This window comes from Aquarana catesbeiana, linkage group LG01, assembly GCF_042186555.1.
Source record: "Aquarana catesbeiana isolate 2022-GZ linkage group LG01, ASM4218655v1, whole genome shotgun sequence".
NCBI lineage: Eukaryota > Metazoa > Chordata > Amphibia > Anura > Ranidae > Aquarana > Aquarana catesbeiana.
Window position 1 is genome coordinate 79,068,520 of NC_133324.1, and position 12,605 is coordinate 79,081,124.

The 12,605-nt window shown below is 42.3% G+C and overlaps 1 protein-coding gene across 4 annotated transcripts in view; it reads right to left on the reverse strand.

Annotated features, from left to right (window-relative positions):
* The window catches only part of NPR3 (natriuretic peptide receptor 3), a 152,284-nt gene that overhangs the window by 99,260 nt on the left and 40,419 nt on the right, over positions 1 to 12,605 (reverse strand). For all 4 annotated transcript variants that reach the window (XM_073620795.1, XM_073620787.1, XM_073620811.1 and 1 more), the window contains exon 3: positions 983 to 1,149. In XM_073620795.1, coding sequence (XP_073476896.1) covers positions 983 to 1,149 — 167 coding nt within the window. The remainder of the gene's footprint in view (positions 1 to 982; positions 1,150 to 12,605) is intronic.

Sequence of the window (12,605 nt, forward strand, 5' to 3'; positions counted from 1 at the left end):
GGAGGGGTATGCATGGATTATGTGCCACTGATTCTGTACACTGCGCTCTTTGTTATATACTCTGTACCCCTCCACTCTGTACATTGTGTTCTATATTTTATACAACTCCATACCCCTCCACTCTGTACACTGTGTTCTATATTTTATACAACTCCATACCCCTCCACTCTGTACACTGTGCTCTTTCTTATACCCTCTATACCCCTCCACTCTGTATATTACACTCTATGTTATATACTCAACAGCCCTTTACTCTGAACACTGTGCTCTCTTGTATATACTTCATATCCCTCCACTCTGTACAATAAGTTCCGTGTTATATAATCCACACTCCCCTACCCTGTACAGTCTGTTCTATACTATATATCTCCATTCTATACACAATGTCATATATATTCCATACCCCTCCATTCTGTACACAATGTCATATATACTCCATACCCCTCCATTCTGTACACAATCTCATATATACTCCATACTCCTCCATTCTGTACACAATGTCATATATACTCCATACCCCTCCATTCTGTACACAATGTCATATATACTCCATACCCCTCCATTCTGTACACAATGTCATATATACTCCATACTCCTCCATTCTGTACACAATGTCATATATACTCCATATCCCTCCATTCTGTAAACAGTCCCCTATATTATATACTCCATACCCCTCCACTCTATGCTCTACTATCTATTTCATCCTGCTCCACCTAGAATTTCCAGATTTTCCTGTATAATATTTCTTGTGTGTTGAGATGTCGCAATTACTTAGAGGAGCAATAATATATATTTTTTACCCACAAACCATACACTACAACGAAGCACAACATGTAAAAGCACCACCAGCAAAAGAATGTTGACATGAGCCTCGGTGACCAGTGAAAGGCGTACAGGGTAAAGCCTCTTGTCACCTTTGATTAAATTATGAGGTTGTTTACAGACAGCTAAAGCGTTCACCTGGTCATCAGCTACTTACGTAATCATCTTCATTGAGTTCCAGCTTTTGAACAGAATTTTTCACCTCGATGGAAAACTTCTCAAACTCTGGTTTTACTGTCCTGAGTAGAGTGACTGTTTGCAGGGATGAGTACGCTTGCTTTGCTTCAACGTCGTGCTTGTCTCCTCGCCTCCACGAGCCATCTCCTAGGGGAGATATAAAAATATTTACAAGCTCGGCCAGTCACCATAAAAAAAAAACAGTTTCTCCATTTGCAACTCCCCTTGTATAAGGCATCCAGTAAATATATATGTTGGTAAATAACAGTATAGCTTATTGTTGGTTATGTACTTTAAGTGAAGTAGAAAAAAATGGCAAGGGCATGGCTTGCAGATGTTTAAGAAGCAACAGTAAAATCACCCATACTTGAGCCCAGTTAATACCATTCATGAAACTTTGCATCACACACAGGAGGTGACAGTCTGTCTCTATCAACCCCAATGGCAAAAATGTCTCCCTGCAGGTTAGCAAGTAGATAGGTTCTCTGTCTGAGGTCAGTAGTCGAGGGTATATATGGCATGAAGGGGGCAAGGGGAGGCAGTTGGCCCAAACTGCTGCCTCTGCCAGTGCCATTTTTTGCACACATGCTTAAAAAATAATTTTAAGCCTGAAGATTACATAAAAAAACCCAAATATTACATATTTTCTGAAGGCAGACACCATAGAGAATAAAATAGTGGTAGTTCCAATTTTTTTTATGTCAAAATGCAAAATTTCTAGAAAAATTACACTATAGTTAATTTTAGGGCACACAAATGCAAAAAAAAATGCAAAAAAATCCCCAATTTTTTGGTAAAATATACTGTAAAAGATGAGGTTGCACCAACTACATAGATACCCAACATGTCAAACATTAAATTTGCTTGCGCTCGTAAAATGGCAACAAATTTCAGTACCCTTCATTTTCCATAGACTAGACTTTAACCACTTCCAGACCACCCCACACATATATACTGTGGCAGGGCGGCCCTTCAGCGCAAAATCACATACCTGTACGTGATTTTGTTTCCTGGGTCTGGAGCACGCATGCGGTGGACCCGATGTCCGATGGGACCCGCCGATCATTCCCAAGGCAGACAGAACGACGTTCTGCCTATGTAAACAAGGCAGATTGCTGTTCTGTGATAGGAGAAGAGAGAGATGTTGTGCTTCGGCTAAGCAGGAACACGGATCTCTGTCTTCCCACAGTACAAGCACCTCCCCCCCCCCACAGTTGATTGCCCCTGATGTTAACACCTTCCCTGCCAGTGTCATTTGTACAGTTACAGTGCATATTATTTAGCACTGATCACTGTATTAAGCCCCGTACACACGATCAAAAAATAGTACGAAAAATACCGCTTTCGGAACGATCGTACTATAATCAGATCATTAGTACAGAGCTTTCGAGAGCTGATCATGACGGAGTCCATCTGATTTTATCTGATCGGACATGCATGTAATAAGAATTTGTACGATGCCAAATGCAATACAAATACACTACAACACATTACATCACTTCTGAATTTTTATTCTGTTGTACGAGAATGTTTGTGACTTTAGTAAACTTTTCAGGTTCCATCTGAGATTAATATATTCAAGGTACAAAAAAGTGGCCACTGCCCCCACCTATAATTGGTCATTGTAGCAAGGAGAACTGGGATGGCAAATAGACTGTGTACTTTGCAAAGTGTAGTTGCCCTCTGCAAGTGCAGTTGCTCCAGAGCTTAGTAATTTTTGGTAAGGCTTCACTTTGCAAAGAATATCCAATCACGTGCAAGGAAAATAAATAAAAGTGTATACTAATGTCTGGTACACATGATGAGTATATCGGACGAATGATTGTTCATTTTTTTGCATGCTAATCTCAGATCGAATAAATATAAAGAGATTTCCAAGCTCAAACTTACCAACCAGGCAGTGACCAACTGAATTGACCTGTCTAACAATATGCGTTAAGAACGGGGGTTTATTTGCACACATTTGCAAATACATGCGTAAGCATGTGCCTTGGCGAGGCCTGCAGCTTACGCATGTATTTACAAATGTGTGCAACTAAACCCCTGTTCTTAACGCATGTTGTTAGACAGGTCAATTCAGTTGGTCGCAGGCTGGTTGGTAAGTTTGAGGAAATCTCTTTATATTTGTTCGATCTGAGATTAGCATGCAAAAAAAAAAAAGAACAATTATTTATCCAATATACTCATCATGTGTACCAGACATTAGTATACACTTTTATTTATTTTCCTTGCACGTGACTGGATATTCTTTGCAAAGTGAAGCCTTACCAAAAATTACTAAACTCTGGAGCAACTGCACTTGCAGAGGGCAACTACACTTTGCAAAGTGCGCACTCTATTTGGCTTTAGTAAAACAACCCCAAAGTCTCTTTCACCGACGAACCAATACATATGGCTGGCTATAGACCCAAGGACCTAAATAACTGTAGCTAATAGAGGTCAATTGCCTGCTATGTGGCCATGCTTGCTGTTTACATCATTTCTCCAGCTAGCAAAAAACTGGATATGATGAATGTACAGGTAGTTCATGCACCTGTATATTAGGCAATCTAAATTCCTCAGTGTTTTTTGGGCCTTCCACATGCTATTGTTTGCTTCAGGGCAGCTTTTTTTCCCATACAGGTCAATGCGAATATAAAAGTAGTTCGAAGCAAGTCCAATGTAGGTGAGAAGGAAGTCAACTGAACTGAAAATGAAATCAAATGAAATCAAGTGTTTCAAACTGATATCAGAATTGATCCTTGTTGGTATAGAACACCAGAGGTCCCAGAACTGAGATGGCCTTCAACCACTTTTGGATTAGGCCCCCTTCACGTAGCTGTTCCAATCAGGTCTGCCTGTCAGTTTTTCTGGCAGACCTTATCGGAAGGTATGTAGAGCCTTATGGACAGGGGAGTGTCAACAGACTTGTGTCCATTTACACCTGCCTATCTCTAGGCCCAATCAGGTCTGCTAAAAAACAGCAAAGGACTGCATCCTTTTCCGTTTTGGCAGAATAAATCGGAGGTAGCCTGATGTAAACGGACAGTGGAGTCTGTTTACACCCAGCCACCGATACTGTTGACAAGTGTCCGCATTGCAGAAACTAAACGAGCATGGATGTGACATCTGTTCCGCTCTGCTCCAACCAGCAGGGGATCTGCTCACAGATCCCCTGCTGATCAGAGCAGAGTCCGCTCTGTGTGAAAGAAGCCCTAGTGAAGTATCACTCTCATCATTGCCTCTCCTTAGTGTCCACCTGTGTCATAGGTGGAGTCCCTTAGTTCTCTCATATAGAGGAGTGTATTTCTCCCATGGTTCAGAGAAGCATGGATCTCCCATTCTATGGATAGCGTAGAACCCACTAACTATGGGGTACTTTGTCGCAGTAAGTGGGCTTAAGCACCATATAGCAATATGGTGTGACCAAATCCCCATATTTTTTGGAAATTTTTAGGTATTTTAAATACCTGCAGGATATAAATGCAGGAGATAAATGTCTTTTTTGCATGTGTACGCTGTAATATTTTGTTCTAGTGAAGTACTAGGTGTGACGTACATGACTTCATTCATACTTCCAGGACATACTTAGTACACCAGTCCAACCCTGCAGTGCACATTCCCATCCTATGAATGTTCCAGTCCGGACCTGAAGCTTCAATGGTGCTGTAACAACTTCTAGTGATAAATTGTGGATAAAATTTAACCATTTAGTTACATTGTAATTGTAACTTTAAAGTTAGAGAAAGAGAAAATTTTGCTGGTATTAACATTATATTTGAAGTGTATGTGTAGCCAAAAGTTTTTGACATACGGGGGGTGAACACATGGTGTGGCTGTGATGCATAGTTTAATGGCATTGCACAAATTATCAATGCTGTCACCTTCTGCAGTACCATCCACCAAACACAACTCATTCAAGTGAATGGGGGGGGGGGTGGCGCCACAACCACCCCACAAACATGTACAATGCAGTCAGTTGTGGCATGGTGGTGCAGGCTTTTAGAGGTTAAAACAGTCGGTGAGGAAGTGACATAATGCATCTTCATTGCCTGTCAAACACTTTTTGGATCACTATTTAGAGGGTGACACAAGTGTAAATGAACTTTTAGAAAGCTGTTCCTGGAACAGGTGTCCCCGTTTGAAGAAATAAAAAGAATAGGTATTGCCTAGAGATACACTTTCAATGTTTAGACTTTTATAACTGGATTAAAGGTTGTTCATTCTTTACACAGTGCATCTGGAAAGTACTCACAGCGCTTCACTTTTTCCACATTTTGTTATGTTACAGCCTTATTCCAAAATGGAATAAATTCATTTTCCCCATTTCCCCAAAATTCTACAAACAATACCCCATAATGACAACATGAAAGAAGATGTTTGAAATCTTGCAAGTTTATTAAAAATAAAAAAACAAAAAAAAATCCCAAGTACATAAGTATTCACAGCCTTTGCTCAATACTTTGTTGAAGCACGTTTGGCACCAATTACAGCCTCAAGTCTTTTTGAGTATGATGCTACAAGCTTGGCACACCTATTTTTGGGCACTTTCTCCCATTCTTCTTTGCAGGACCTATCAGGTTGGATGGGGAGTGTCGGTGCACAGCCATTTTCAGATCTCTCCAGAGATGTTCAATCAGGGTCAAGTTTGGGCTGTGGCTGGTTCACTCAAGGACATTCACAGAGTTGTCCCATAGCCACTTCTTTGTTATGTCGGCTGTGTTCTTAGGGTCATTATTCTGCTGGAAGATGAACCTTTGCCCCAGTCTGAGGTCCAGAGCACTCTGGAGCAGGTTTTCATCAGGGATGTCTCTGCATTCATCTTTCACTCAATCCTGACTAGTCTCTCAGTTCCTGCCACTAAAAACCATCCCCACACCATGATGCTGCCACCACCATGCTTCACTGTAGGGCTGGCATTGGCCAGGTGATCAGCAGTGCCTGGTTTCCTCCAGACATGATGCTTGCCATTCAGGCCAAAGAGTTCAATCTTTGTTTCATCAGACCAGAGAATTTTGTTTCTCATGGTCCGAGAGTTTTTCAGGTGTCTTTTGGCAAACTACAGGCGGGCTGTCATGTGCCTTTTACTGAGGAGTGGCTTCCGTCCGGCCACTCTACCATACAGGCCTGGATGATGGAGTGCTGCAGAGATGGTTGTTCTTCTGGAAGGTTCTCCTCTCTCCACAGGAAAATGCTGGCGCTCTGTTAGAGTGACCATCGGGTTCTTGGTCACCTCCATGACTAAGGCCACTCAGTATTGGCCAGGCAGCCCGCTCTAGAAAGAGTACTGGTGGTTCCAAACTTCTTCTATTTATTGAATGATGGGGGCCACTGTGCTCATTGAGACCTTTAATGCTGCAGAAATTTTTCTGTACCCTTCCCTAGATCTGTGCCTCGATAAAATACTGGCTCGGAGGACTACAGACAATCCCTTGAACTTCATGGCTTGGTTTGTGCTCTGACGTGCTCTGTTAAGTGTGAGACCTTATATAGACAGGTATGTGCCTTTCCAAATAATGTCCAATCAACTGAATTTACCACAGGTGGACTCCAATCAAGTTGTAGAAACATCTCAAGGATGATCAGTGGAAACAGGATGCACCTGAGTGTCATGGCAAAGACTGTAAATACTTATTAACATGTGTTTTTTTTCGTTTTTTTATTTTTAATACATTTGCAAAGATTTCAAACAAACTTCTTTCATGTTGTCATTATGGGGTATTGTTTGTAGAATTTTGGGGAAAATAATTAATTGAATCAATTTTGGAATAAGGCTATGACATAACAAAATGTGGAAATATTGAAGCGGATGCACTGTAGGTGTATGGTGTTCCCTTAACTTTCCCAATAATGTCCAATTATGACTGGAAAGTACCTTGCACTAGTAAAGGCCCATCTCAGATCTCCTAAATGATTCTAACACCCCTTAGAAGTGGTAAACCAAAATTCACATTGCATTGTACAGGGAAACTATCTTTTCATCTCTTCAAATGTATGCATTTTTATAGTTAACAGGAAAGAAAATACTTAGAAAAGCCAAGATAAGCTGGTTCCAAATATTACACAAGGAAACAAAAAAGAGATAATAAGTGTGGAGTTACTGTAAACTCATTTTTTTGTCATAAGTACGAGAGTGGCGTTGTTTAGTGCCTGAGTACACTGGTAAGAGGGAAATTCCTTGTACTAATTCCTTGTAAAGACAAACAGAAATGTTTCCTGCTTATTGTGTAGGATGACAGAGAGCAGGAAAAAATAAAAATTCAAGTGACAAAGCAAGCTTAAGAGACACCTTGTCTTATGAAAACCACCTGGTATGGAAAAGGCCTCAGGATGTAACTTTAAAATCAAGCAAAGGTACAAATTGGCAAGTGCTCATTTATATTTAAGAAGGAAACTGCAAATTGGGAAAGATCACTATATGAACACTTTACATAATATAAAACCTAAAAATCAAATGAAAAATAGTCTGCAACACCTGAAAATATATGGGAATCCCACCCTGCAGGATCAAAGTTATACTGTGTGAGCTGTACTCTACCGGAGAACTCAAATATATATATGTAGCGCTACCCCTGAAGAAGCCGCTGGTTGAGGTGGGTCCTCTGTTCTTTGCCTTGACCTCCTCAAAGGCCTCAGCCCTCAGACACACCAGGTTGAGCAAAAGAGACAGGCAAACACAGTAAAACACGGCAAATAATTCTTACCACCCAATAACAGTGCTATTTTGAAACAAGAACCAAGCAGTTAGCAAGGGTAAACCCAATATATTATCACCCATAAAGTTGATAACGAAGCAAGTACAAATAGTTGACAATTGTGGTAACACAGTTCAAAACGAAGAATGGCTAACAGGAGGGTTAGGCATAAATGGCATAAACCGCCGAGATCAGTGTATACAGTAACAGTGTCACCTAAAGTGCAGCAGTGGGCAGTTGTGAGACTTGATCTAACAATACAGGAGCTATACTGCCAGTGTGCATTGATAGTGGCTGTGCTAGGCCTACACCGTTTGGGTAGGCACAGTCAGACTGAACAGCATAAACAGCGAAGGGGAAATGAGGCAAACCTTCTAGACGGATGATAGGGGCAGTCCTTAAAGTTGATCTTCTGCCGGCTAACGTTTGAGCTCTTTAAGTGAGCATTGGTGCGCCTTATGGTGGTCCTTTAACCTTTCATGCAGTAAGGTGATAACAGGTTCAATAAAGTTCAGTGCAAGGTGAAAATAGGAGTGGGCTAGATATAATGATGATGCAAAACAACCACAGCTCAGAAGTGGTAGTGATCCAGTATGGACTTGAAGGTAATGAAGTGCAGAATTTTTACGGAGGGGTGTAGGTTGGGTGCTATAATTGTCCTGCTCTCAGAGATATGGCTACTGCTAAACAGTAAAAAGCTGGCCAGCAGCCCTCTCTCCAACTCTTTGAGGTGGAGGTAGGCTTCTACAGTGGAAAGGGCCCCTTCAGTCCTGTTCTGGTTTGACTGCAACTCAAACTGTCAGAGCGGTGTATCTGGAGAATGATCCAGTCTTTAGAAAGCAATCCTGCAAGCTGACAAGGCTGACAGTGTTGCTGATTCCCTGGCAAATCGGCGATCTTGCCCTCAACCTCAGGCTCTATAGGACTGGCTCTGTGTCATGCTCACACAGGGCTGGATACGTGGACTCCCACAGCTCCAAGAGAGCAGGCTTTTCCCAGGCAATTCAATAAAAGCTCTCCCTAGCTCCTCCTAGTCATACAAAGTCTATTGGGACCTGTAGTTAAAACAGTCAGTTGTACCAATACATGGCTGCGGCCTTGGACTACACCTCCCAGGATTCCAGGTCCTCCTCATTGAGGTCTATGGGTTCACTGGACTTCTGGATTCACTGGATCCACTGGATCTTCCCCTGCTGGCCAGAAGAGGGTTGTGCAGTACAAAATTAACATCACATAGAGGAAAGTAAATAACAGCAATGTCTCCTTCTCCTTCTCCATACTGTGGTAGCCAAGTACCTGACTACATATAGCATATGAATAGAAACCTTATATCGTGGTCTCTTCCATCCCCAACCCTCCCTTCCAGTCTTAGGCCCCATTCCCACTTGTGAATGGGGTTGTCAGGAATCACATGTGGGAGACCCAGCAAGGGTTCCCGGGGATAAGCTGCAGGCAGATGCCCCATTGAAAGCAATGAGAGGGTGACAGCTCCGCAGCAAATCACTGAAGCTCCCAGCCTGCATCTAAGGCTGATCATTGCAGGTAATTGCTGCTTGAGAAATTACATGCGAGCAGCCATGATTAGCTGCCGAAGCTGTCAGCCTCCCAGGTGTGAATGGGGCCTTAGAGCTCAATCGGATGGCTGATAAGGGTTGTATGCCACCAAGAATCAGCGTTTCTCTGCAGTGGGTAGCACAGGCATTTGCGCTCAGCGGCCAGCTGCCTGAACAAATCAATGACAGGCTCATGCTGTGCACATCAAACCACACATTGAGAGATTTAATGTGGTTAGATACAAATGAGCGGCACAAGACGCAGAGAGTTTGCATTCTGGGCTGCTAAAGTTGAGCGTTGTCAATCTTAAACAGGCATTGTCTGCACAAAGACCTCCATAGCAGGGTCACCAGGTTTTATTTTATAAAAGCTGAAGATTGAAAAATAAGGAGAATGAATTTTTAAAATACCATGAGCATGTTAAATCTTACTGTATATGCATTCTTCTTTGAGTTTTGAGTTTTGTTTGTTCACAAGGTTTGCTTTAATCAGGCTATGTACGAAAATCCTTACACAGGACGCACCAGCTAGAAGTGTAAATTAATATTTAGGAAAACGGATATTGCATTAGAAATGTACTATTTGAACTGGTACTGAAATGATGCAAGAAATTCTGCTTTTCATAAGTAGCCACAAGTCCCTGAGCTGCCGTTTTACTAGATTAATAATCAAGCTAAAATCAGCTTAGTTTACTTTCCATCAGACTGTGCAGGGCAGCACATGCACCCAACATCTGGCTCTTTCAAGGACTAGAATTTATTTACACAGAAATGCCAGAATAAGATTAGCTCCAGTGTACACCTTCAGTCCTGGAGACTCACATACAGAACAGCTTTCCAGGACCTTGCCTGGGAAGAAGATATGAATCTCTCTCAATGACTCATCTGCTTATTAATTTGTCTGTACACAAACTAGGATAGCTCACCAAACACTGGCCCTGGGCTGAGAATTTAAAGTAAACCCGTTAAGACTCTAAATGAGTAATAGGGTGGAAAAGTACACAAGTAAAGGTTACCTTCAGGGACATGCATGTTCAAAACAATCAGTAGATCCAAAAATATAGGCAGCGAAAAGTACATGTAAAAGGTGAGCTTGGTGCTACCTCCCTCTCAGTGCTTTCCTATTGGCCACTGAGGCCACCTATTACATTAAAGAGCCAACAGAAAGTGTAAGGAATGGGAGATTTTCATGGGACTTTAGCTGCCTATGTCTTTCGATCGACTGATCTGTTTTTCCACTGTATAATCTGTCAAGATCAAGCCAAACCACATAGAAAGATGTGAGCACCTTTGCGCGTGCATGGCTCTCCTGACAGAGTTGTGCACAGTCCTGCATTTCTGCTCGGGTGCAAGTGTCCGTGTGCATGCACGCTCGTTGCGAGCAGTAGCACCAAGCAAGCTATTTAAGGCCTGCAAGCCTCCAGTGCTGAGAGATCTGCAGTTGTACTCTGTAACCTGTGATTCTGCATTTGATCCAAATCTCTGTTAAGAACCCAGCTTGTTCACCGACTCTTCTGTTTGCTAACCTGTTCTTGTACTGACCCTGGCTTGTTATTGAACTACGATTTCTGCCTGCCACTCTGGTACCACCTTGTCTTCAAGCTGCTGACTTAGCCTGTCCCTGACTTAAAGCGGGGGTCCACCTATCTATCGTTTTTTGTTTTTTTTTAGTTCATTCACAAACTTTTCTTCTCAGCATTACATATTCACATATTGTGTGTAATATGTCCGCCTGTGTCAGATTTGGTCGGAAAGAATAACTTATATTATTCACTGCAGCGGTTTCCATCTTCATTGTGGGCATTTGAAGCCCACAAGCATTTATTTCCTGGATGTGGTGAATGCTGTGCTCCCAGCATTCACTGCTCGTTCCCGTACGTGCTCAGTGGCATCCTGGGAAGCCTGAGACTAGCTCCCAGGAGTCTGGGAGAGGCTAGAAACAAGCCTACTCCCACGGGAGGAGAACCAGGAAGTGCAAAGAAGAATAGAAAAATAAAAGGTAATTACGGCGATTTAAATTTTTTTAAACGGCATGTCAGCATCTAGGCAAGGAAGAGAATACATACAGATATTGTTCAAAATTTGGGTGGAACCCCGCTTTAAGGTTGAAATGGATGGACTTGTGTCTTTTTTCAACCTGACTAACTATGTAACTATGTCTCTGCCTGTCATATAGGTGAAATATTTATTGTCTGTAGGTGACTCTAGCTTGTTCCTGTACTATTGAGTTCTCATCGGTGACCCACAAAGCTCTACTTACATCAGCAACATCACTTTTACCAGCACTTGTGCCACTCCTGCATTCTGTCCCACTACCCAAGAGTGCTTAGACTGAAGCACTAAGAAAGTCCACCCTCATCATCTCAGGCTCCCCATCTAGGTATGTGACATAATTAATATGAATTGCTTAGGTTTGAGGCAGTGCATCTGTCTTATAACTACAAAACTATACTCAAATATACAATATAATAGAAATGTTCCATATAATTTACATGTAGCACCCTCCCAGTTAGTATAAGTTGCTAAGTAAGTTTAGTTTAGCTCCTCTGTAATCTGTGGAGCAGGAGTTGATTGTTCTAGCTTGCTCAGTGTTTCACAGGCTGCTGGTCTGATTGCTTCCCCCTGCATTCTAGAGGATTCTAGAATTACAGTAGGAGGAAGAATAGAAAAGCAGCCTGAATATTTACAGAGACCCAACTAAACCCTGGAGAGGTGTGTCCTGTATGTGGCTGGAAAACCCTTAAATAGTCTGAAGCCTGGAGCAGAGTCGTTGGATACTGGGATCAGTCCTACCGGAGGAGTTCCCTATCTAAGGGGCTCTGCCCCTCAGGGCAGTTTGCTGGAGACGCTGCTTGGATATTATCAAGGTCTTAGCTGTAGTCTATGCTGGCGGCATATCTTCTAAAGTCTGGGATTTCTTTGTTACAGTCTAGAGAAGCTCAATGTAGGATACCCGGTGGAGGTTGTCCAGCTGTCCTGTGGTATTGTGAGTCTGTGTCTCCCTCACTGAAGGTTGCCCTGTGGATATCAGAAGGAGGCAACTGATGATCCTGTGGCATTATCAGTAATGTTCTAAATCCTGTTTTCTAGAGACTGTGCAGTCCTAAATCCTACAGAAAAAAACAAGTCCTAGGCATTTTCCCAACAAGTATTGACCTTTGTGTAAACTCCCTGCCAGAATAGTGAGAAAAGAAGTGTCCTCGGTCAATTCAGTTCTTTCTGGGGTATCCCATGTGATCCCCCTCACCCGTCCAAGTTCAACTCAGCAATAAACATACAAAAGACACCCCTAGACTGTTTATTTGAGTCAGTGAGAGAGAAGAAAATGCTGTATGCCTGGCTGCCAGTGCACTAAATTTGGGAAAATGTGACCATC